Source organism: Ornithodoros turicata, unplaced genomic scaffold, assembly GCF_037126465.1.
Source record: "Ornithodoros turicata isolate Travis unplaced genomic scaffold, ASM3712646v1 Chromosome278, whole genome shotgun sequence".
In the NCBI taxonomy this organism is placed as follows: Eukaryota; Metazoa; Arthropoda; class Arachnida; order Ixodida; family Argasidae; genus Ornithodoros; species Ornithodoros turicata.
This window is the reverse complement of record NW_026999350.1, coordinates 61,728-87,965: the sequence shown is the minus strand read 5'-3', so window position 1 is coordinate 87,965 and position 26,238 is coordinate 61,728. Positions and strand designations below refer to the sequence as shown.

The window sequence follows — 26,238 nt, the reverse complement described above, 5'->3', positions numbered from 1 at the left end:
TCGCTTGTATACATCTCTTCCAGTATGCTGATTTACGGCAAGGCTTGCATTCCCTTACGGCTCTCAGAAAAAGGATGCGATCAGTGGAATATTGCGCCGTTTAGAAAAGATGTGGGGCAAGCTAATAGAGGCTGCATGTGAACCATCAGACTGGAACTGTGAGTACAACCGGGCTACAAGACTGCTAGACGCATAATCTGTCCTTCATAGAGTCTCCGTGACGTCGGTGATGAAGATATCCACATTTTAGAATCAGTGTAGTACATGACTGGTGTCAGTCCACTTCATGAAAAAAAAAAAAAAAAAAAGAGATCGACTGGTTCAACCGAACTTCAGACGAGGAATAAACCTTTTGCTCTGAGATTCGATTAAGAAAATCGATACGGCTTTGATGAATGATGACAATATTAGCAATTACACCTTTCCACTGTAGATCTAGGCCGAGGTCTGCTTTGTATCCTCTGTGTTCGCATATCATATTGTTCGTTTTCAGGCCTTCTTGAAGCAAAGTGCGACGCCCCAACAATATCCGACGCGAACACTGATTGCTACAAAACATATAACCAGGAACACGGCGTCGATACTCGAAAGCCTAGTGACCCACTTGAACCAAGTGGGGATGTGGAACTACTCTGCTGGTAAGCGCTGTTTCATGTTCAGGCCATGGTCTTAGAGCGGTGCCATCAAAAGGAAACAAAAAGTATTACCCATCGCAGGAAGTGAAGGCCACGCTAATGGAAGGTCACAATAAGCGAACAGAAAACCACTCTAATGTAAATGTAGCATCCCTAGACGGAAACCCCGATAATCTTGTTTGTTGCTTTATCTGTCGTAGGTCACCTTAAATACACCCGATCGAAGGCTATGTCAGGCTACGTTGCCCATCAGAAGGTCTCTGTCATTTAAGGGCTGTGTAAATGCTATCTTTTCCAGTATGTTAAAATACAACAAGTATTGCGTTCCGAAACTCCTAGAAGAAAAAGGGTGCCACCCCGACACTGTTCTACATTCTGGTACGGCGATAGAGACTAGAATGAAAACAACCTGTCCATCGTCCAAACCGAAGTGTGAGTATTACAGAAGGGATGGTTCCGAAAACTTTGCGATTTTACCGGCCTCCGTGGCTCAATTGCGAGCAGCGGTTTATCCGGAATACCAAGAACGGAGGGGTGTTGAAAAAAATGGGGGTAACTATTATAGTTACGTCATTAGAGCTTAACATGTCATTACCCACATGTGCTAAAGCAGAAATTGCTAGGACAATCCTGTTGGGGGTACAGAGGTGAAAAAGGGGGTGTCACTGACATTTGGGGGGGAGTGTTTGGGCGCACTGATGTGTTGTTCTTGAACGAACCCTTCCAATTGAACGATTCATTCGAGCGAACTGAACGAACAAGTTCACCGACGAGCAACACATTAGTTCAACAGTTCAGTTCACTCGGCCTCGGAGCCCGGAACTGCCCAGAACCTCACAGCACCTCAGAAAACAATCATCCCAGGGTTACTCTAAGGTCGTCGGACGGGGACAGGGATGGTATCCCGGGGATGTCAAAATCTGATCCTCAGAGCATCATCATTCTGCAATTTTGGCATATGAAATGACGTCCCCGAGGCTGTCCCTCACTCATCCTCTCTCCCTCACTTCCCTGCTTTAATTTGTTTTACTTTGCTATTCCTGGCGCGCACACCCGTCAAGTGCCTGCAGAAGAATTGCAATCACACTAGGACACTTAGAGCCACTAGATAACCTTGGTTTCACAGTATCGACACTGAGTTCCAAGAGCTAGCACGCGCCATCTTGTTTCCACACCACGGTAGCCACGCGAACGCGTACTTTAGTGCACGATGCCATCTATCGTACGCAGGTTAAATGTTCCTTTTTCTTGAAAGCAGCTCATCAAGGTTGAAGGCCTCGAGCTCTCCTTGACACCCTCGGGACGCTCTGCTTGACAATACATGGATTATCGCACAATAATCATACACGCTTCTCTATCGCACAGTGAGCATTATATTAGTCGTCTTCGACCTTCAACTGGGGATGGTACAGGAGTGGTGCGGAAACAAGATGGCGTTCCTGCTCTCCCTTGGACCTCAGTGTCGATTCTCTGTAGCGAAGCTTATTTAATGACTCTAAGGACACTCGAGGCAATGAAATATTCATTCTTCTGACGACCAGGCGACATCCGTATCGCTGCAACATGGGTTTTAAAGAAATAAAAATCGGGTACGGCGTCGCACGCGAGATCGCACGTTCTAGAGACTTTCCATGCGTTTCGGGCAGTCGCAAACGCTGCACACGCTAGGCGTCCTTCGCGTGTGTGCGTCGTTTCGCTAAGGGGAAAAAAGTTCATGCGTATTGGCCTTTGGACTCTGAAGCAGAGAGATGTAGTTTGTCATTTTGTCAGAGATGTAGTTTGTTTTCTAAGCCTGTCGTTCGTGGGTAAAAAAGAAGTTCGATTCGCTGCCTGTCTATGTTGTTTGTATTGCCGTCTTCGGTATTTGCACTTTTAGGTTGCGTTGTCCCGCCAGCGGACAATACAGGGTGTCTTTTTAGGCGATACAGATTTTTCATAAAAAAACTATAAGAGCTATAGACATGCTGTTTTCACTTCTATCATCTCTGGGGCGGCGGACGTTCTTAGCCATATGTTGCTCAACCGTCAAATCACTAATTACCTAAAATCGTTAATTAAATTTTTAATTATAAAACTACAAAGTTGCCCCAATGAGAACACCTGTTCCTTTCGGTGACCTGATATCGTAGCCGTTTTCGGAACAAAAATCCGTCCGGTAGATCGTCCGCAAAAAATCGTGAAGGAACACCATTTTTCCTAATTTTCTTTATTGCGCATCTTCCGAGACGCGTCTTTCCTTCACTCCGAATGTGAGATGGTGAAGGAGCCTCATGCGTCGAAGATGCCGCCACAGTGCCGCCCCGTGTGTCGAAGAAGAGTTTTAACTTGCGGAAACAAAACAAAAACACATGTATAGGGCGACGCTGTCGGAACTGCCCTTACCTTGGGCTGCATTTTCTGTTAATCTTTTTCCAGGACGCAAGAGGCGGCAGTGTGCTCTTTCCCCCTCTCGCATTGGGGGTGAAGGAAAGACGGGTCTCCGAAGGTGCGCCATGAACAAAATAAAGAAAAATATGGTGTTCCTTCACGATTTTTTTGCGGACGATCCACCTAACGAATTTTTGTTCTGAAAACTGCCTCGATATCAGGCAACCGAAAGGAACATATGTTCTCATTGGGATAACTTCGAATCTCTTATAATTAGAAAGTTAATTAACGATTTTTAGGTAATTAGTCATTTGCCGGTCGAGCAACATTTGGCCAAGAACGTCCGCTGGCCCAAAGATGATAGAAGTGAAAACAGCATGTCTATAGCCTTTATAGTTTTTTAATGAAAAATCTGTATCGCATAAAAAAAGACACCCTCTATATACAGGTCGCGTACCAATATGCTCTACATCTGAAGTAGCAAGATTGAGGACTAATGTACACCTGGTTGAGATTAAAAGGACGAAAACAGGACAATATTGGAGGGGGAGGTGCGAGACGGACGTTGAACGCAGCGTTTTCTTCTGACAAGAAATATTCTCCTATTGGTCTGAGATTGGCGAAAGCTACTACTAAACGTTTTTGAGGGATTCTCAAATAAATTTCGAATATCCGATGAGGAGAGTTAAAGGAAGACGGAGAGGGCCACTGACATTTGGGACAGAGTACAATCCTATGGAGTACAATCTCTTCTAAATCCTTGACGCATGTTTGTTGGGGCGCTCTGCTTATACCACATCTTTCGTTTTCAGGCGTCCCTCCACCACAGTGCAATGATAAAACCTTATCAGACGCCAGGCTCATTTGCGAGCAAAGATATAAAGAAGCACACGAACCAACAGGGCCGAAACGTCGTGCAGACCTACAACCTAGAGATCTGAGCCGGGAGGAGGTGCACAAAGAACATTGCTGGTAAGCGCTTTTCCGCGTGCAAGTGGCCGTTCAAGTCGCGCTGCGACATCATGGTAATGAATGTGGATGAAAACTGTGTCTCATCCAGTTCTACCCCTGGCTACAGGAAATATTCCTCAGGTATTTCCCGTGCGTTGCACTATACTTCGTGTTTGAATGGACGAGTAACTGAGAAACACCGGAGACAATGGGAAGCTTGACTGTGACTGAGCTTTCGGTCCTTGCACTTCCGGAGGCAGAATAATGAGAGGTACCACACCCGAGACAGGGACGAGACACAAACACACTGACACAAAAAAAGTTATCATACACAGTAAAGTTCAATACATGACAAAACCCTATAGATTCATAAACTTCCGAAGCGGGGAAGACGAAGAACAAGAGATTGCTTACACAATTACAGGTATGGTCGTCGCTGTAGTTTCCCGAGGATTGCCTGCCAAGTGGTATTTTCTTTGTACAAAATACCGGTTTTACAGAGAAGGGGTTTACAATTGTTGCATTCACGGAGATGCAGGATAAGTTCACTAGGCTTCTTCCAGTGTAAAACTGCTGTTTACGGACACGATCATTCATTCAGTCCATTCTGGACTTCATAACCCGAAAAACGCTTAAACGGGGTACAATAGACATCGAACTAGTTGCAACAGACGCAGTTTGCGTTGATTTGCAGCACTACCTCCGTAGGTAACTCGTCTGCTAGATGACAATACAGTTGCAGCACAGACATGAAAAAACCGAAGAAAACCCAACTTAACTCAACTTAAAAGCATCGCAGAACACAATCTTGATGTCCAAATGTAGAACGATAGAAAATCCGATCTACCTCTAAAGAAGTATAAGGGGAAATGACTCATGACGGGGCCTGCGATATTTCCAAGAGAGAATCATCTTGTGGGCACCGTCCGCGTATTTCGAAACCCTGACCGATACAGAAGAGCGGCGGCAGCGGCGGCAGAAAACCCCGAAAACCCGATGCGTTTGCTGTACAGACGCCGACGCCGACGGCGGCTATTTGTAAATTTGTACGCATCGCCCACAGGGCAGGGCGGAGGGTGGTGAAATGTGCTGGAGAACAAGGTTAGGTTGGAACACGCACGTAATTTTGAAGTTCTTTACCACGTGTTTGAATTACAAGCAAGGATGGGTCAAATTTGACTACCCTTTGGACTGTAGATGGGACGGAACGTTACGAAGTCATAGTTAAAACCAGACAGACATTCGGAGAATGTGTTACGCCATATAAAGCAAGAGGGCAACAACTGTTAATTTGAACGTTCAGAAACTGTCACACAAGGAACAGTATGTCCTGTCGCACTGTTAATGTCAATGTCGTCCTTTCCCTGTCTGATTTAGTATGTTCCTCGAACCACATTCGAAGCACATCAAATGAGTCTCTTGCGTCAAAACACTTGTCATTTAGGAGACTCCACTAATAATTCATATGCTGTGAGTAAACAAGGTGCGTAGAATTGATCCACTGTACTGAACTGTCAATACGCTGTGTCACGCTATGTATTGCTGTAGAGTGTGTAATGCCAAGGCTTAGACGTACTCTGAAGGCAGGAACACACAGGCTATCTGTATTTCAGTGCAAAAGTGAAGACCATTGAAAACCAATCGAAACTGGCAAATTAATTCTGTATGTTTTAGGCTGGGTTGCATTAGTGCAGATTAGACCTCCGTAAACTTGAGAGTGCGGTGCCATGGACTGTGCAGGCAATGGCTCATTTGTTTATGCTCGCTAATTAATCAAATTCTAACATTTAAATTTTACTTGGGACACTTTTGGAACGTCTGTTTTACATATCGGAACTCTTAACCTTCAGTGAAAAATATTTAAAAACTAAACTATGTTGGCAACTGGTGATTTTTTCAAGTTATCAGTTGGTTTCAGTTTACACATTTTTTGTACAGAGAAGTGTCCAAAGCTATCCTACTCAGCTCACTTGATGTATCTATCGCATGTTCATTTGTCTGTCACACAAACAAAGGTAACAAAGGAAAGACAGCATTCACACAGGCCAACTTCCTGCACCAAGTGCACATTCATGACCGACTCAAATTGGAGGGAATCTATCACCGAACGAACCCTTCAGAAATTGGTTGTGCATTGGCAGCATTGTCACCTGACTTGCCCTCACTTCCAATGGTGATGCAATTTTATTTGTGTCATAGTGCCATAATACTATTATTAGCATAATGTAAAACCCCAGACTAGGGAACACGAAGTATGTCCTTTCGTGTTCCCTAGTCTCGGGGTTTTACATTATGCATTGATCTTCACCAGCTCGCTTGCTTCCTAGCCATTTTTTCTCTATAATTAGATTGCATTGGTTACGAACTGTGCCGGTGTCGGTGAAAAACAATAGTTGTTAGGTCAAAGCCACAGGAGCATTCTAGTTGGCATTCCTTAAGAGAATGTTGTTCTCTTGGTGAAATAAGATGATGCGAGATTGTTTGTCTGCGGAGCTGCCTAGTATACGCAGATGGCACCGCCTCTAAGTTGGCCTGTTGGTCTGTGTGAACACTGCTTAAGGAGCAGCCACAAGGCATGCTTTGGAATCCTTCTCTACCTGACTTGTAGACAGCAAGGGTGATGATGTCATTCCGCAGGTGAGACAGCACGAGTGCTGTGCACCAGTTCAGTAGAGAAGAATAATGAATAGCAAAGTGTATCTTCCATCTGACCCTTAATTTCTGCCCCCCTATGTGTGAACCACGTGGATGAGGACAAAACTGACAGCAGCCAAAGAGCACATTTGTACACTGCTTCATGCAAGAAATACATAAACAGAATCAAACTAATAACTCGAAAAAGTCACTGAGTGTCAATGCAGTTCGTTCTCAGAATATTTTTTGCTGAAGGTCCTCGCACGCTTGCACGAAACGTCTGCTAACCTTGAGGCATTTCCTTTAACACAGCTCTCGCAGTACATTTAGCTTATAGGAAAAATTATGTCAGTGTGATGACCGCTCCCGGTAGGAACGACAGCACACGAGATAGGGGTACCTTTGGGGTAGTTTGTGGAAGAAACGAGGCCAACACCAGTAAATAATGGGCACACAATTTAATCTAACACAAGAGATCTGTGCATAGGCTGCCGGCTCACCACAATTGGACGTTGTCCTTGGGGCACAATCTGTGACGGCACAGTGTTGATGGACGCTGTCGATCTGCTTGTTGAGAGGTTGCACAGTCTGTAGTCCGTTTCGGGCCTTGCGACACCAGTTGTTCCGGGTTCCCCGTCCGAGCGATGACTTCTTGCTTCAGGCGGTTCTCTGACGAGTCTTGGTCGTCCGCCCTCACTTCTCCTTCTCCTTCTCCATGGTTATGGAGCTGCTCCCCTTTTATGGACTCTCCAGTCGCCATTCCCACTCGCATCCCTCGCTTAGGGAAAAGCCGGCAAAGTAATGAAACGGCTTCCTGGAATCGGCGGTTTCGTGTGAAGTCGTGATCGCCTTCCCTCTTCCCATCTGTCGCTTCAGTTTACGTGCCCAGCTACCCTCCGCAGGCCACGGCTGTTCCCTGCTTTGGGAAAAGTCGGGAAAACAGGGAAATTGCTAAAAAGAGAGCTTGCTCCGCACTATATCTTCGTGCTAGACGTTGGTTCGTCAACAGTTGACTTGGCTCCGGGTGGGGGCGTTCAAAGAATGTCGTGCTGTCCATTCTTTTAAACGGCCGCTGTCACTCCTGGGGTGCTCATACACACCCAAAGAAGATGCTAGTAGTAATATACGACTGGCCTGCTCGATGGGCACATCTGGGGAGCCCATTTAGTGATTCTAGAAACCTCGCTTCCTAGGAACATCACATTGTGATGACCGCTCCCGGTAGGAACGACAGCACATGAGATAGGGGTACCTTTGGGGTAGTTCGTGGAAGAAACGAGGCCAACACCAGTAAATAATGGGCACACAATTTAATCTAACACAAGAGATCTGTGCACAGGCTGCCGGCTCACCACAATTGGACGTTGTCCTTGGGGCACAATCTGTGACGGCACAGTGTTGATGGACGCTGTCGAGCTGCTTGTTGAGAGGTTGCCAGTCTGAAGTCCGTTTCGGGCCTCTCGACACCAGTTGTTCCGGGTTCCCCGTCCGAGCGATGACTTCTTGCTCCAGGCGGTTCTGTGACGAGTCTTGGTCATCCGCCCTCTCTTCTATCTTCTCACTTCTTCCCCTTTTATGGACTCTCCGATGTGGACTACCATGTTGGACTGTTGAGAGGACGTCGAGCACTGCATCCGTGGAAATGCGGTGGCGACAAAAGCCTGCCATTTCGTGAGGGAATTGCTTTTCGAGCCACCAGTCGAGATGACGCAAAACAATTCTCTCCGTAATTTTAACCACACTTGTCGGGCTCACTGGGCGAAAAGAGGACAGGGCATTTGGGGTTTTGCCTGATTTCAGGAACAACAAACAACGCCTCCTTCCATGTAGTTGGTAGGGCTCCCCGTTACAAAGATGTGTTGTAAACATAAAGAGCGCTCGGCGTGACCAGACGTCAAGGTTACCCTGTGCGTTGTAAGTGATGTTGTCGGGTCCCGCTGAAGTATGACGATTTACGTTTGATGTAGCCAGCGGCTTCAATGCAAAAAAAGAAAGAAAAAAGAGAACGAGAGAGAAAAAGAGAGAGAAACTGTTTTTCTCTCCTGCGAAGCGCGCACATTGCTGTCTACTCTATGAGATGCAATCAACCGTGACGTGACAATTTATTAGCCCTCAGTATGTTAAGAATAATCTCTGATTTATGTAATATTTACATGCTACCTTTTCCAGTGTAATGGAATACAGCAGGGATTGCGTTCTGGGATATCTAAAAGAACACGGATGCAGTGATCCAGATTTTCTTGAGATTTTTCTCGAGAATATACGAACCGAATGTGGAGCATCTAAGTGGAACTGTACAGGTAAGCGATATTATGGAAAACGACGTACTGTAACAACCGGACAGGACCTAGCGAAGCGACCACAGTATTTTTTTTCTCTGCGCGACGTAAAACGTTTGAGACGGGGCACAACCAGAGCACACGCGACTCAAAAGCAGCCCAAGTTTCATTTTCACGAAGCAACTAACATGATATAAACGTGACTGGTAAGCAAAAGAGTAGGAAAAGGGACGAAAAGTGCCAACCAACGTGAGACAGAAAGGAATCATGTCAAGCCAAAGTACAGAAGACGGATTAGTCGAGTGTGCTCTCTCCCACGTTGTTGCCCTATTGCGACCAGTGATTTACGTCGTGACGGCATCCGCCAGTCAAGGAAAGGAAATATTACATCATGAGGTGTCCATCATGAGGACCAACCAGTTGATAAGATTCTGAGTCACACGCGACTGTGTTGGGTTCCGATATACACTATAACCTTACCTATGGTCTGCTAAAATTGCCTATTAGCTCCAAAATTCGTTTCGTTTTACGAATTTGCCAACCATCAAAAACAACATAGTAACTGCCGTTCTGATGCCTCGAAGTAGATTTTATTGGCAACATTTTTGAACCCGATCTTGACAGCATGAGGTATGACACTTAATGATAACACTAGAAAAAATGTGGTCGCGTTCCCGATCGCGTTTACAGCTACCCTTGGGGTAATGAGGAAATCTTAATTGAACAGAATTATTCGTTAGTGTAACGCAAGGATTTTGATCACTCAACATTCGCCCAGTGTCCCAAGGGTGACTGTTATCGCGCTGGGAACTGGGACCGAATTTTCTCCTGTGTTACTATTAAGTTTGACTGGAGCTTTACATGAACCGAGCCAGACGCAACTACAGAAGGCTGTCATGCGCCTCGTTGAGAAACACAGGTGTCGCTCGCCATTTTATTCACTTCCTGTTAAGGTCACTTAGAGCCAAAGTGTCCGAATGCCCGCACTAGGTATGCTTACGGTATATTCGCACGATTCCTGGCTTTTTATACGTCGTACTTGGATCACAAAATTCGGCATGGAACCACGAACAGGCAACGCGAAAAGCGTAATGACAATGTTTAAGGTATATAGGTAGGCATATCGCTTCCACCGCGAATATGATGATTTGCAGCTAATCCACTTACCGCTCATCCCGTGTTTGTTCGAAATGTAGTAGAGGGCGATGCAGTGAACTTGCTTCTTTTGCGAAGTATATAGGGGAAAACGAACCTTGCTCAATCAAAAGCATTTCGTTCCCAGCGCTGTATCGAGTGTGCGCAACGACTCAATGGGCAAAAATACTATTTTTTACGCAAATGCAAAGCACTGCCTTTTATTTCGAAGCGTATACGAATGCATCTCGATATAATATTTCGCTCTATTGCACCAGAGTGCAAAAGAGAAGATATGGTTGAGAGATTTTCTGAGGCCGACGCTGAGTGCGATGCGAGGTACAGACAAGAACATGGTCTCACTACCGGAAAACCCACAGATTTGGTTCCCGGTACGACCAGATGTTGGTAAGTGTTACCTCCCAGTGAAATAAGGGCACCGAAGCACCATTATCATACCGAGGGCGCTTTCGAAGGCAAGCTGTTATGTGCAGAGCTCTAGTGCTAATCGCTTGATTCGCGTAGCAGCGCACAAAGCGACTGTGAAATGGCACAGGGCAAAACTGCATGGGAACGGTGGGAGAGCGAGAGAGGGTTGCAATAACAGGATGCGGGTTGCGCACGGTTTCCTTTGCATTTTAGCCCCACAACCCAAGCAGCACAACATTCGAGAGTCAAATATTGGACCAATATTGCCAATGTTGGCTCAAAGTTGAATCAAGGGTGAATCAATGTTGGTCCAATATTTGGGCCAAGATGTTGTGCTGCTTGGAAAGAGGGCAGCTCGCGTGGCCGTGTGGTTAACGTGCTGTCTAGGTCACGCCGAGACCGGGTTTGAATACCGGTGCTGGTGGTGCTGCCTGAGGCCTTATTGTCGACAAAGTAATCTGCCTCGATTACTGTGTGTCTCGTCTGCCATTGGTCATCACCCCTTGACGGTCGCGCCTTCTTCCCGTAACAACAAATGACTGGCAAAGACAAAGTAATCGAGGTCGCACAGTTTGACGAGAATAAGGTCATTGGGGTGTTTGCTGGGTTCTCTTCGGACGCTGTGAGACGTATGTCGACATACTTCCCTTCCCTCAGAAGTCTGCCCAGGACGCAAATTCCCCGGCACGGCAGCCAGCATGTGTCTGTTCCTGTTTGCTACTATATACAGTGTTGCTCGAATGAACGAACGCGACACCGCAGTGTTCCCACAATTATTTCCCAAGCTGTACCCGCTGAAGGGTGAACACCCGTCTTGGTACCGATAAACAGTGTTGTACGTAGCGCCGTTACTAGTAGCGGCGGTACCGTATCTGTTACTTTTTCCGGTAGCGGAGTAGAGGTCGCGCTACTTTTTTAAACTGGTAACTAAAGAAAAACCGTTACAAATTTGCGGTGGCGCGATCTTTGAGCGCTGCCGCTACTTTCCGAGGTGGGGTTCGCGACAACTCGACTTCGACCTATCGGTGAAAGATGAAAGTCGCTGAAAAGGTTAGCCAGCTGTAGGACTCGAACCCACATCGTCTGAATTACCGGTCCAGGGCTCTACCAATTGAGCTAAGCTAACACGCCTCCCCAGCGACTTTCGGGGAGCGTAATCGGCAGGGACTAAACCAGCCTCACTCTCTCACTCATCCTCCTTTCACTCTCACATTTGTGCTCACTCATACACACATTCACACGACGGGATCAACGCAAGCGGCAATCATCAAGCGATCATTTCTCTCATGTTCGACCTATCATTAAGCCTCCACTGTACCTGCCTTTGAACAAGCTGTCCGATATCACAACTCATTCTGCGAAGACCGGGCAAATAGCCGAAAGGAGGGCACAGAGGCCGTTATCTTTCAAAGAGACTGTCCTCCACGTGTTCCCTATTTGGGATTAAGCTTCTTGAAGATTTGGTGTGTTGTGGGAGTTTTCTTCAAACTGACGTCACTCCTACTGCATTCTGGAACCGTCCTCGCTGACATTCACATGACAGTCAGACAGTCATGACATTCCACATGACATTGCACCATGTACGCTTAGGTGCTTGACCGTTGCCATTTCTTGTACGCTGCAATGGAGGGACCATGGCCTGCTACCAACCATCCAACCAAAACAGTAGACGTGATGTTTAGATGTCTACTATGCGCCTTGGTGGGAAAGCTTTATCTGTGCGTCAAGGAAGTCGACGTCCAATTTGAAAATGCACAATATGATATGTTTACTAGCTTCTCGTTCCGGGCAATCTGAGTTATTTTTGTGACAAAGCTGTTGAACCTTTTATCGGTAGACTTGCTTCGTGCTTTATTTGCTTTAGAGGAAAGGAAAATATATGCAGGATATCGAGTAGGCTTTAGTAAATCTGTAAAAAACGGTTTTCCAAATTTTAGCCTTCAGGCGACCTACGTGTAACACCCATTGGACCTCGAGTTATTATTTTGAGATATTATTTTTTTATTATTTATTATTTTGAGATATTATTTTTTATTATTTATTATTTTGAGATATTGTTTTATTTTATTATGTATTATTTTAAGACGTTTGAAGTACGCCATCAACGATACTGTTTGTTTCTTTCCTCAAAAGTACACATGAAGTATCGCATTACTTTTTACAGGTAACGGTAGCGCAACTTTTAGGTGCGTGTAACGATATCGGGATTTCGTTTTCGAGTAACGGGCACAACACTGTCGATAAATGAAGAGGCGAAGTAAAGTGGCCGCAGTGGAAGAGGTTTCTTTTCTTTCGTTTTGTCCCGGTCATATGTCTGAGAATATAACGAGATATTACGAGATTTCTGGGATATAACAAGAATTTAAACACCCTCGTTATCCAGGCACGTCTCGCGTATGTGTTAGTGTGTGTGCTTCGAGCCACTTTAAAGCCGAACCAATTTCGCAAAGTGGACAGTAGGGACTGCCCAGCAAACAAGATACATCCACCAAATATCCGTAAGATATCTCGCCCGGGACGTTTGGATATCCACTGGAGTTTGGCACAGATCCGTTTTACATCCATGTGATATCCCAGCGACTACCATTTCTGCCATGTTTGTAGATCCACTGAAAGTCCCTGCGACGTCTGTCACGGATATTTGGATATATACGGGAGATTACGAATATCGTACATATTTTGCTTTTAACAATTTTGTGCATCACATATTTAGTGTTTGTAGAGTGCGTAGAGACCACTGCAACTGTGTACCAGCAAATAGTATTTATTGTGTGTTTTAACCCATTTCATACTATTGGGAACAAAACATTACCTAACAGGATTCATCACAGTACAGCAACACCGTGGGACACGCCAGCATAAGTGCCGAACTCTGCCCGCCTCACTTGGACCACTTGGGAAAACCCGCAGTAACCTCTATTTGCGAGCTGGATGGAACATATACTGAAATACAAATCGTTTCACACACGTTCGTTAGGAGTAGCGTGGCATAAACCATTTGTAACGGTGACGAGGATGTATATTCGCAATTCCTGTGTTTCTGCATCAACCCACAGTATACCCTATAACATTTCTGACATCCCTTCCTATCAACTACTCTGTTTTTAATTCAGGTTACCATCTCTATAAGGACAAACAAATATTTCCTGGATCTCCCATAGACATCCCTAGGATCTGCAGGCTGCTTGTCATGGGACATTCAAACATCCAGAGCGCGATATCCTTCCAACATACATGGGACATCTGTTGTTTACTGGAGTAAGCCCAAAACGCAATGAAATTGTGCGATATCCCATAGATATCCTATGGATGTCGAGATATTCGTGACGTTCGCGACCTTGTAGGGATGTCCCAGGGATATTAATGGTTTGCTGGGTGTACGATTGAAGCAACAAATATACTGCAGTAGCAAGAATATTAAGGGGATAAAGACGAAAACAAATTATTCGACGACAACGGTGCAACGGAGCAAGTTCCTGGATAAGCTGGTGCTCTGGCAGGTGACGATATCGGATTATTGAAAGAATGCACTATATTCATGCATTTTCATACAAACTATGCCGTAGCGTTCAAACATGCGCTTTTATGCAGCATAGTACCCTTCTAATCAGTTCTGAACCTGGTCAAAAAATGTTCCATCGCCTATTTTCATCCCCCAAATGCGAAACGAAGACATGCATGTGCATGTCCAGGTATTGCTATCTCAACGAAGGCTTCTGAGGGGTGTCTGGCATGATGTTTTGCATGAGGTGTGTTTTGCGTGGGTAGTTCTGCCGGACTACCTGAATCTTTGAACAATACCTGTGTTGCGCCTGTTCTTCGTCTTTAGGAAGAGGCATAATTATTTTTGTTACGTGATGCAACGTAGATGAGATAGGTGAATTTGAATTGAATTCAACGGACCAAGCGGCTCTCGCGCGACACACAGCAAGGCTCTAAAACAGAGCTCATCGCGAGGTCCCTTGCCAGGCCTCTTGTCATTCTTCCAACAGCGATAAATGTTAATGTTAAATCACGCCCGTATAACGAATTTGGTTGGTATATTTTGTATACTTTTGACCGTACCGATGTGCAGTGCGTGACTTATGCACTGGGGATTTACGTATCTTTGCATTTACGTTCGTTGGTGAAACACGTTGCAGTTGTGTTGTGTGCGTATCGTGTATATATTGCCCCCCCCCCCCCGTCTATGACTTGATCGCGCTACAACCACGAGTAAATAATTGAATTCGTGTTTCGACCATCTCTTCCAGTATGTTGCTTTACGGCAAGGACTGCGTTCCCCTTCGACTCGTAGAAAAAGGATGCGATGCTTGGATTCTCGCAAGATCCGAAGAAATGTGGAGCAAGCGAATATTGGCTGCATGTGACCCATCGACCTCGAAGTGTGAGTACCGCAGTAGCAAGACTGCTGGATGCGTAATTTGTCCTCCGTAGCGTCTTCGTGACATCCGTGATAAAGACGTCCACATTTTTGGGTTCGCTCTAATACAGGACTGGTGTCAGTTCACATCAACACATTACTTCGCGAACAAAAAAACGCCGTAACGTAGACTTAATATAAATTTTCCATAGCGCTTATATACAGGGTGTTTGCTCTAACGTGTCCAGAAATTATATTTAGAGCGAGCGATAAAAGAAGCAAATGGTGCCTTTCTGCTACGTGAGTAAGAAACAGGTACTGCTTCTCTAGTAGTTTCTTAGTTAAGCAGCCGAAAAGTAGCACTCGTTTCTTGAATAGAATTCCTGGACACGTTAGAGAAGACACAATGTGTAGAAATATATACAGTGTGGTCCACCAAGCATGACAGAAATTAACAGTAAAAACGTCGGCCCTGGAGGGACATGCGGTCAAGGGATTTTTTTCTGCCAATGACTTTTGCCGTAAATTGGTAACATTTTTACTTCATTTCAACTGACTGAAACTTAATTTCTTGAATTGATCTCCGAAATTTCCCGAGGCAACCTAATGTTTTATTTGCGTAAATTGGTTCCCCGTGGTTACGTTTACTCAGTATAGCAGTTAATACCACTCGTAATGCTATGGCAATTACCGAAATAAATTTGCCGAAATTCCGTGGAAATGAGTCTTACACTCTAAACCAGGTAACGCATATGTAACGGTTAAGTACCGCTTGGCCAAGAGGTACATTTTTTTTTTAAATGTACCTTTTAGATTAAATTTAAATTTAAATTTAAGAGGTACATGCGCCATCATATGCGGTACATGCAACGGATAGCGCGCAGCGATCTAGACCTACCCGTCGGGGTGGTTCCCCCTTCTACGCTATGTTAACAGCCCCAGAAAGCTACGCTGTACGATAAATATCACAAAGAAATACCTTTGAACAATCTGTTGGTCCATCTGTTGGTTCGATCGATATTCAAAAATTACATCAATTTCCGGGGTGATGCTTGTCCATCCCGAGCGTGCATTGTCATGACTCATGATGCACAAACGCCGAACACACGGGGCACAACGTATATGGATGAACGCTGACCACTGCATCTCTCCTTCACTATTATCTGTGGTCACGCTTCTTTATCTTTTTCACACCTTTGGATTGCTGTTCTTCCCGCAGAAGCTAACACCAACCACAGAAGATGATTGACTCACCCATTTACGACATCGCCTGGACGTAACCTAGGAGAAAATACAACGTAAAAAAATCCAACAACCGAAATACCTTACCTGGAAAACATGCCTACTTGCCTGTGTAATCCAGGTGTAAAGTGCAATATAGGCTTCTCTAATTCACGCATCAACGTTCGCGTATGAAGCGCAAAGTTCGTTGTCTCCGTCAATCACTCGTGTCCAGCCTGCCGGTGATCAGGACCATTGAGAATCAGAGCGAAGATGTACGAAAATGCGTCGTGCGGACGAATACCGACTATGCGACCTCATAGATATAATACGGACCTTAAATGACTCTAATCTTGAAAGCGTCGAACGAGTTTCTTCAAAGACCGAGCAGACTCGTCCTCGCTCCCCGACGTTTCAAAACAAACTGATTTGCCAGCGGTTGCAAGAAACGCGTTCTTCCCTAACGTGCGATCCCTCACGGTCACGGGTTCTAGTTATTGCACTTCTTTGATAGAATGATAGTGCTGACCCATTATAGCACTGCTGCGTAAGGGAATTTATTGACTGGTATTCGGAATCACGCGAAATATTTTTGCTGCGCATGGAGATCGTGAGACGGCGTTTGTACTCATGCGCCAGAAACACGCGGTACACATGAGGTATAGAGGATGGCATTACTTGCTGCGCACATCCAGAATGTCCGGAAGGCGCTACGTATACAATGAGCACTCCGTTTTTGCGAGCTGTATTTTGGAAGGTGTAAGGGCCGTGGATAGCACGAGCCCTACCAGGGGTACCTTTGCGTACCATGACCAGGTTTCCTACGCGTAGCACAGGGATCTTGGTCGAATGGCGCTTATCGTAGGACATCTTCATTGATTGTCTGTAGCTCATTTCTTCACGAGGAGTAGTGCGTTTCTCATGCAGCTGTACGCCATCGCGGATATCAAGTTCTTGTCTGCATGGAGCACTGTTGCCCACCGGAAGCCGCAAAATGGGGTGAGCATCCAAGCTCTGCTGTTTCCGATCTATTGTGGTGGTAAACGGCTGCTTCAAGACAACATTTTCAGCCTTCCGGGAACTCGGGGTACAACATGATGTACTGTTTGTTATCCCGGATTGCTCGTTCGGCAAGACCATTTCCCGCAGGGTGGTATGGCGATGCATATCTGAGTGTGATGCCACGTTGGTTCGCCCAGTCTTGTAGGAGCTTGCTCTTGAAAGCCGTTAAGCCTTGAAAGCGTTATCGGATATTGTAGTCTTGGTGTTTTGAAACATGCGTCGGCTCAAAAGGGCTAGTATGGTGTGCTAATTTTCTTTTCCCACTCGCTCTGCAGTCATCCGTGTGCATTGGTCGATGGCCAGTCGGAAGGACTCAGTTTTCTTCGTACTCTCTGGCTTCTTCTGGATCTAGGCAAAATCAATGTGGACGACTTCGAAGGGCACTGAAGAGTGTAATTACATCGGGTTGTGGCTAAAATTTCGCTTTTTCGAGTTGACATATATGACAAGATCGGACGTATTAGGTTACATATGCCATCATTCCATGCCAAGTAAAGCGCTGCTTAATTTTTGCATATGTACGGGTGAATCCGTCGCCACAATGGGGAGTGTCGTGATAAAGCGAAAGAATCGTGGCGTGTAGCGACGGTGGAACCAAGTACTTGCCGTCTTTGAAGCTCAAGTCTTGCGATGTGTTGAAGACTGTGAGATGGTCAACATTGTGGTTGTGCGATAGCCCTGAGAGCGCGTCCCTATCCTGGAGAAGTCATCCAGGACGATGTATGACTTCACAGTCATAATGCTGGAGCTCTAATATCCACCTCTCTATCCGGTTTTTCGGTCGTGCTGTCTGAAGTAGATGCGTAAGGGCATCACTATCTGTGACAAGGTGAAACCTTCTCCCATCCAGTTAAGGTTGAAAGTACCTCAAGGCCACAAGGATTGCAAGTGTTTCCTTTTCAGTCGCAGAATAGTTGAGTTTAGCTTTAGTAAAGGTGTAGGAGTACTATCCTATGACATGCAATTGTTGGTGAGTAGATGCGGTACAGTTACGGAGATAGAGTATAGCAGCAGTTCCATAGTATGACGCGTCAGTATGTACCTGTAAGGGAAGTTTAAAGTTTGGCAGCGTAAGGAATGGATCGGAGGAAATGTCAGAAACCAACTGCTTGTACGCAGCTTCGCATTCTGCTGTCCCTACAAAAGGTACGTGTTTCTGTGTTAGAAGAGTCAGGCGCTTTGTTTTCCTAGCGTAGTCTTTGATGAAAGCCCGAAAGTGTCCAGCCAGACCAAGGAAAACACGAAGCGAGTGCAAATTGTGTGGCTTGGCAAGCTGAGTTATCCGTGCTACGGACTCTGCTTTTGTTGTCTTTGTGTAGCCATCAAATACGCGCCCTAAGAAGGTAACTTGTAACATGAACTTGTAACTCAACCCTCACTTGTCCTGCATGTTTGAAAAACTCACTTTTCTTAAAGTTGACTTAAAGTGAGGCTCTGCAAAGTGCCTACCTCACTTGTGTCAGATGATGTCCTCCCGGCTCACGACGTGTCCCCACGCCAGCTCTCTGTTCGTTCCGGCTTGTCCAACCGCGACTACGAGCTCGTGCGTGGTAACGACGTCCTCCATGGGCAGAGGTGCACGAGACAGCGCATCTGCCACCTTGTTAGAGGTCCCCCTCCGATATTCGATCGAGAGGTCGTACCGTGGCAACGTCCGACTCCAACGTGCAAGTCTTCGGGCGGGATATTTCAATCTACTCAGCCAGGCGAGTGCCTGATGGTCAGTCTGGATTGTAGATTTCGCAGCATCCGGATACATGTTGAACTTATTCAGTGCGAACATGATAGCTAGACGCTTTTTCTCCGTCACGGTGTAGTTTCGTTCAGGCGACGTCAGCGTGCGGCTTACAAATGCCACAGGCCGAAGTTAACCTTCGCGCTGGTGTAACAACACCGCACCCAGTCCATAATCCCTCGCGTCTGTCTGCACTACAAATGGGCGATTAAGATCTGGGAGATACTGACAGGTGATCTGCACTATCGCTTCCGCCAGAGCGGAGAAATCATTATCTTGTGCTTCCCCCCATGACCAGCGCTCACCTTTCCACAATAGCCAAGTTAATGGCTCAGTTATATCCGAACACCTCGGTATGAATTGTCTATAAAATCCAATCATACCAAGGAAGCGCTGCAAGCTCTTTACATCCTGCGGGCAAGGGTAGTCTAGGATAGCCTTCAGCTTATCCTCGTCCGGCCTTACCGTGCCGGACTCCACCGTAAACCTGAGCGGGTCGATTGGGTTAGTTGCCAACTGCATCTTTCGAGGATTGACCGTCAACCCAGCGGCTTGCATGCGTCCCAGCAGCACTTTCAGATGAAGGTGTTCCTGGAATGAACGTGAGAAAATTACTACGTCATTCATATAGGCCATGGGCGAAGTTGTACTTCGCATCGCCGAGAACCTCGTCCATCATTCGCTAAAAACTAGCCGGGAAATTTGGCAGTCCAAACGGAAGCCGGACGAGCTCAAACAGTCCCCTATGACAGGTAAATGCTGTCTTTTCGACATCAGGTACTATAATCAGGTACTATCGGTATCTGCAGGAATCTTTGACTGCAGTCCGAGATTGTTGACACACGGGCTGATCCCATCGTGTACATGATCGAGCCTATAGAGGCTCACCTCGTTCAACCGACGGTAGTATACGCACAACCTTGTGGTTCCATCTTTCTTCGGAGCCAGTACCAGCTGAAAGGCCCATGGGCTGCGGGGGTTCTCACACCACCCATCTCGATCATCTCGTTAAGCGCAGCATCGAGCAACTTGCGCTTGTGAACGCTAAGCGGCCGAGGATTTCATCTCCAACGCCTTGCGTCGCCGGTGTCTATGACGTGTTCCAAGTGATCGGTCAAACCAGGTTTTTCAGTAAACATCCATGATGATGGTAGCAATGCTTGCTCCAGCATTTCCCGTTGCCCCGAGGTAGCTGGAAATCCTCACAGGCCCTCATCCAAGGCAGCAGTTGCAACTATAGGCTTTCGGTATTCTGTTCCGTGATGCACCAACGTGCTGTGATGGTCCAGCGAGGCGAGGTACTCCAGCGGCTTGCTGCTTTGGTTCATCGCTGTTGCCAGTCGGTTCCCGGTTTTGCCGTGGCCAGTCGCCCTGCACCAGGGGTCGTCCACTCCAGTAATTGATAGAAGGTACAGCTCCATGCATGCTGGTATCCTCCGAGATGTAGGTCCAGAATGAGTCCCCTACGGATAATGAAGTCGCGCCCCTGGATCATTGCTCCAGTCACTCCAAGGAAGTAAACAAAGCGTTGTCTGACCCGATGTTCATCGACGGTCGAAGTAAGGCGTATCGCGCCACCGGCAGGTAAACCGCATCACAGGCGAGCCTTAGGCGATTTCTGGTCGTCCGTACCGAGATGTCCCGCCCTCGACACCAATCGAGGATTGGTGTCGCCGATCAGGGAAACAGCTGCTCCGGTGTCCACCAAACCTGCAGCGTATTTGCCCTGAACGCGCACCACGATGTCATCTTGCAATCGGCAAGCTGGACCGAGGCCACTGTATTATCAGAAAATACAGCACGGTTCGAAGTAACCTGCCTCTTATCGCTGTTCGCTCCGGCAGAGACGTGAATGCGTGTCACCTCCTCTTTTTCCTCTACGAGACGGTTCGTTCCCCCATACAGTTCCTGAATCGCCCGAACGTTTTCCAAAAGGCTCTCATCACTATGCTGCGTTCGGGCTGCAAGCTCTTCGCGCGTACGCATCACATAGTTTAGGGGGAGGAACTCGCCCGAAACTGATGCTTCAATATGCTCAGAGAGAAACGGAGGCTGGGACCTACGCCACAAAGCCGCTGAGCTTAACAGTGCTGCGGCTCAAATATTTGTTCAATACTGGACCCATATGGGCTGCCAAGATTACCAATATTGGACCAATATGGGGAGCGCAACCAGGCTCTATATTGGACCAATATGGGCTGCCTATCTTGGCAAGCCCATTTTGCGCCAATGTTGCCCATATTTCTGTGATAACGCCAACGGGGAGTCCGTGTAATAATAAAGCTTTATCCGGTTTAACATTCACAACTAATATTATTTCTCTCTTCCCCCCTTTTTGATTTTTCGTTTCTGCAAATCTCGTTGATCCAAGTTGCCATAGATTTACAGAAAAACAACACTGCATGGCCGCAAAAACGAAGAACGGGTGCTACGCCCGTCTTGCTGAAGGACACGGGCAGTCCCACGGAATTGCCAGTGCCAAACATCCCTCAGAAGCCTTCATTGGGATCGCAACGGTCTATAAACCAAAAATTTCCAACCCGCTCCGAGAGTACAAAGGAGCGAAACACTTTCCTGACGGTGACGGTCATATGCCAGAGCAATTTACATTGCTTGCATTAACTTGAAAGCACCTAACTTTACAGGAGCCATCCCTTGCTATCAAACATTGTGTTTTTTACTTGACCTGCCGCAATTCTGCTATCATTTGAGTAACCAGAGACATTTAAGGGGAGGGGGCGTATGAAACGTCCGTTCCTACTGTCGCGCATACGCATTAGCTGTAGGACGCGTGATTTCGCTCAAACGGCCACGCTCGCTCTCAGTCAGTTCGACCTAGTGGCATTGGCATCGCGAATCAAGGTGGCGGCTGCTTCCAGTATGTGGAAAGTTGAGTTGTCGAGTTCTAGTGAATGTTACAATGGGATTGCTACGTGTGTTGATTGTTTCGGATTGTTGATTGTCGATTGTATCATCTGCGGGAAGTTGCTGGATGTAACGATGTATTGAATTGGGCATTCCACACGCTTCAACGTCCAATCTTGCCATGCTGCTTGGGCATTTGTGCAACACGAGTACGTGCCATTTTCTGTATTTCAATTAATATTCATATATCAGTCAATATGGGGTGTACACAGGCAATATGAGGCCCATATTGCCAGGATTGTCCTAATATTGGCTCAAACTGGGCATTATGGGACCCATATTGCCAAGATTTTCCCAATTTTGGAGAAACTGGCCCCATATTGCACCCGTATCGTCAATAACCAGCCAATATGGGCCCAATATTGTGTGCTGCTTTCGGCAATATTGTGTGCTTATTTGACGGGAACAAATCAGCACGGGGAATCCCCGGGGGAATGGTACGGCAGGTCGAAAACACCAGTGTTGGGCGCCAATTTTGTGGGATCCGCGGCCCACAAACCCGTGGTGATTTCGAATACGACCCGCCGTAACCCCGAAGAAGACGAACACAACAACTACAGAACGACGAACAAGGTTTATTTTCTTGCATGAGACATAAACTTCCGCCACCAACTGAGCCCCAACAGTGCGCTCCTTATCACTTAAGTAGCTCCTTAGCAGGCCGTAATGCGCACGGGTGAGCACACTTTTGCTCCCAGCCTGATTTTCTTATTGCGCCGGTGCTATCAACGGGTTTCACGGCGACATGACACCTCCCACACCACATATATTAAGTGAACTAATGGATGTTAATGTTAATTGAGGATTAGTCGTTCAGCAGTTCCATCCGCTGTCATGCAAGATGTCTTGTGTTCTGAAGTCGGAGTTATATTACAGAAATGTGAAAGATAAAGAAAGCCCATATACTCCATCCTCATTGTAAACACCATACTTTCATGCGGGATTATTAAATGAATATATTCTGCGCCCCGCCGCTGTACACTCGAAATGCTGTCCGCATTATTTCGCAGGTGATTCCACACGCGATTTTTTTTCTTTAGTATGCATCCATGTCAGCAGGTCAAGCGCAAAGTTACGCGAGCATGTCGAACGCTCTGTCATATAGAAAGTAGCGAATATGCTTTCTAGCGGAATTTTGTTCCTACTTCGAGGCATGATTTCGCTGGCTGTAGGTGTCCCCCATTGCTGTATTTGGTATGATTTTTTTTCATATTTTAATGCCTTTTTCATTTTATGTATCGCTCATACAGGTATCCGCTGAAACAGGCAAACGTTTGGAATATTTCTTATTTCTTAATTTTTATATATATTTGGAATTTTCGAATAAAAAAAAAAGGATTTTACGCGCCCGTTTCTCGAAAAGGCCCCTTTTTATCTGAGTCATTTTCGCCAGGACACTTAAGTCTGAAAGCAGGAAAAGTTTTACACTGAGAAAAACTAAACGGAAGTCCACGATAACGTAACAACCCAACCACAGAAGGTTAATTTACCAGTATAGATGCACAGAGCTTCGTTTTCTTCGTCTGAGCAAACTACAAGAGCTGGTTGTGCTGGAAGCGCGGTCATGGTTAATATTTGGTAAACGTGCTCGAAAGCCATACAATACCCACCTGTTGCATACCGGCACTTTCATGACTGATCGGCGGATGCCAACTGTGCACGGATGCCCCGAGTGACAAGTTCGGTGAGAGTTACACGATGTCAACTGTGCGTTCATACAGCCCAGCAGTCTAGACATTGGCCTTTGACAACGCCACGCCGTCGCAATCTGTCAGTCAAGGACAATCCCCCCGAAAACCATCGCGAAAACCAGAGAGCGGCGTCCGCCTGACTCTAGCCACAATCAAGCCGCCGACGGTTGCACGCAAAGTGATGCAATCTGCAGCACTGACACGCTTTCGAATTTGGCAACATTGCTAAGCACCAGGCTTCTATCCGGCACACACTTTCGCGAGGCACTCAACAAACAAAACAAATAAAAGCATCCACTTTTGTTTCCGTCAACACATGTAGGGAACTTATTTTATTTGTCTCGTTACTCCGTTATTTTTGTTTATTATTGTTGCTAACGTTTCGGTGGCACTGCGGATAAGGCTGGCAGGCAATTAACGAGAGCAGCAAAGAATATCCGCGCTTTTATCCGTCGCCGGTTTTTACCTCTGATATATCTATGTGGGACAAGTCAAACTGCTAACAAGGGATATTCCCTAGGCAAGTTATAAAAGGGGGACTCTGAATTGCTTTATGAGTACCCAAATATGTCGTCTTTTTCGTTTTCAGGCTTGCAGTGCAATCAAAAAACTATATCCGATGCCGAAGATGTGTGCTTAAGGAAGTACGAACAGGAACATGGCATTATTTCTAGAGGCCTGATGTCCGGCAATGACAAACAACTGTGCTGGTAAGCTCTTTGTCGAGTGCATGCGGCGGTTTCATAAATAAGAAAATCCGTAAACAATTTTGCGGAAGGCTTCGCGGAAGGCAGGGCAGAGGCCTTGTTGTTTTAGGTTCTGACGTTATCGGCCAAGTTAACATCTTTATCCAGCGTCAGCCCCTTTTCCAGTACCAATCTGGCACGAACGCGTTGGTCTCGCATACCAAACAATGAATGCTGTCAGCAATGAGCAAGCACGAACATCCGTTTCAGTTTCACATGCACAGTGAGCGATGATGGCCGAAAGGCGTTGCACGAAATCCTTTACTGACTCCGTACCACCTTGCTTTGTCGTGAAAAGTTTGAGGCGTTCAAACTACTTTTGGGAGTATCATGACCAGCAAGTCTGCTGGTCAGCCCTGAAATATGCAAATAGGTTGCACAAATGTTTGGAAAGCTCGTGAGTCGGAGACGTTATTAGCAGGCTGCATTTGTCCCCGTCTTCGGTGAACCTAGCCACGGGAACAGCTGCTTCAAACCATATTGGGTACACATTCCACTTGTCGTTCGAGGGAACGAACACTCCCGAGCTGCAAAACCTCCGAGTGCTATCTTCAACAGCCACTCTTTGCTGGGTTACTGCAGGTGGAGTCGCCAGTTGAGGTGACCCAAGACGTGCCAGTAGCAAGAATGATAAAGTATTTAATGAAACATAGCAACCAGATAGAGATGAACGGAAGCAGCCGCTTCGGAGGAAAATGAAAAGCCAAAAGAAAACTACGTGCACGCACGCAGCTCTTCTTCATACGAGGAGAACAGAATGCATTGGCGTTCTCTGCAATGGGCAGTGAAGGAACACCTGCAGGAAGGGTGCCATGGGAACACCCTAAGGAAAGGGAGTCCAGGGAACACCTTTAGCAAGGGAGCAAAAAGTCATATGTGTGACGGTCGTGGACACCCTCAAGGGAGTTTCCCATACTCCTTTTTCTTTCTTCCCACGGAGTGTAGCACTCGTAGCGCTGATGACCTAATTGCCATGACATGTTCGCGGAAATGGAGTTTGGCGTCGAAAGTTACACACAGATCACAAATAATGTCCACACGGCCTATCTCATCAATGCATGAGTTGCAAAAAATAGTGGCATTGTTTTTACGAGCGAACGAAACTACCTTAGCTTTAGCGCTGTTGGTTTTAAGATGATTGTGAGAGAACCAAGAAATGATATTCGACACGTCCTCCTGTGGCAATGCACAATTAGAGCTGGCGCGCACAGCGGTACGGAGAAGGAAACAGGGAGTCAATGACGGAGAGAGGTTTTTTTTTTTTTTTGCGCGATTTTCCCAGGACTACCGTGTTTCCCTGTTTAATTTCGTTGCTTACATAACCGCAGTCAACTTCTTCCTCGGATTCCTGGGAAGAGAGTTGTCGTGAAGGGTGGTGGTGGGACGACGCGAGTCCGGTTCGCGGAGAGAGAGCCAGGCCAGGCCAGGTCACAGCAGAACAAGTTCTATACACAGCAGTATCTATATACAGCAAGACGACTTCCGACAAGAAAGTCCGGAAAAGATCAGATCACAAGACCCCTACACCTGGGCGACTGCCTTTTTGTTCTAAATAAGAGTGCCGCCCACAAATTGCACAAACAAAATCAAACATGTAAATTTCTCACTTCTCAGCCCCGGGATTGGTCCGTTACTGAAGGTCTTCGAAATGCTCCAATCCTGAAGCGAGCGAATTACAAAGGATACTTCCCAGAATTAGATAATTGTCACAAATAAAGAATGTTACAAATCCAAAACCCATTAGTGGCTCAAAACGAAATGTATACAAACACATAAAAGGGCTCGCAGGAAACGAGTCCCCTACATAGGGCGTGTTTCTCGAGTCCCCGAGGGGAGACGCTTGTCACAATGTTCATTCATACACGGACCTCTGGAGATAATCTGCATCTATTCACGGAGCAGTGTATCAATGAAAGTGACTTTAAACAAAACCCACTGGAAAGAAATAGGCGACCGAGTAAACCGGGTTCTGGCAAACAAAATTAAAAATACAAACAGCAGAGGGGTGTTCTCGATGATCGTAGAAACTTAACAACCACTTTTTTGGAACACAGAACAAGCATCGG

At 46.3% G+C, this 26,238-nt stretch overlaps 1 protein-coding gene across 1 annotated transcript; it reads left to right on the top strand.

Annotated features, from left to right (window-relative positions):
• Nucleotides 1-24,776, top strand: LOC135373616 (uncharacterized). The gene is made up of 9 exons (XM_064606702.1): nucleotides 1-158; nucleotides 494-638; nucleotides 934-1,067; nucleotides 3,815-3,974; nucleotides 8,757-8,887; nucleotides 10,279-10,408; nucleotides 14,683-14,816; nucleotides 24,016-24,136; nucleotides 24,755-24,776. The coding sequence occupies exons 1-9, from the start codon at nucleotides 110-112 to the stop codon at nucleotides 24,774-24,776; spliced, it is 1,026 nt and encodes a 341-aa protein (XP_064462772.1). The 5' UTR covers nucleotides 1-109.
• Nucleotides 24,777-26,238: the final 1,462 nt, after the last annotated feature.

Bases quoted from the DNA above. Each gene is read 5' to 3' on its own strand.
- LOC135373616 (XM_064606702.1), top strand. From the start codon at position 110: ATGTGGGGCAAGCTAATAGAGGCTGCATGTGAACCATCAGACTGGAAC. The intron at 159-493 runs GTGAGTACAACC...GTTCGTTTTCAG, and splicing joins TGAACCATCAGACTGGAACT to GCCTTCTTGAAGCAAAGTGC. The intron at 24,137-24,754 runs GTAAGCTCTTTG...GGGTTACTGCAG, and splicing joins AATGACAAACAACTGTGCTG to GTGGAGTCGCCAGTTGAGGT.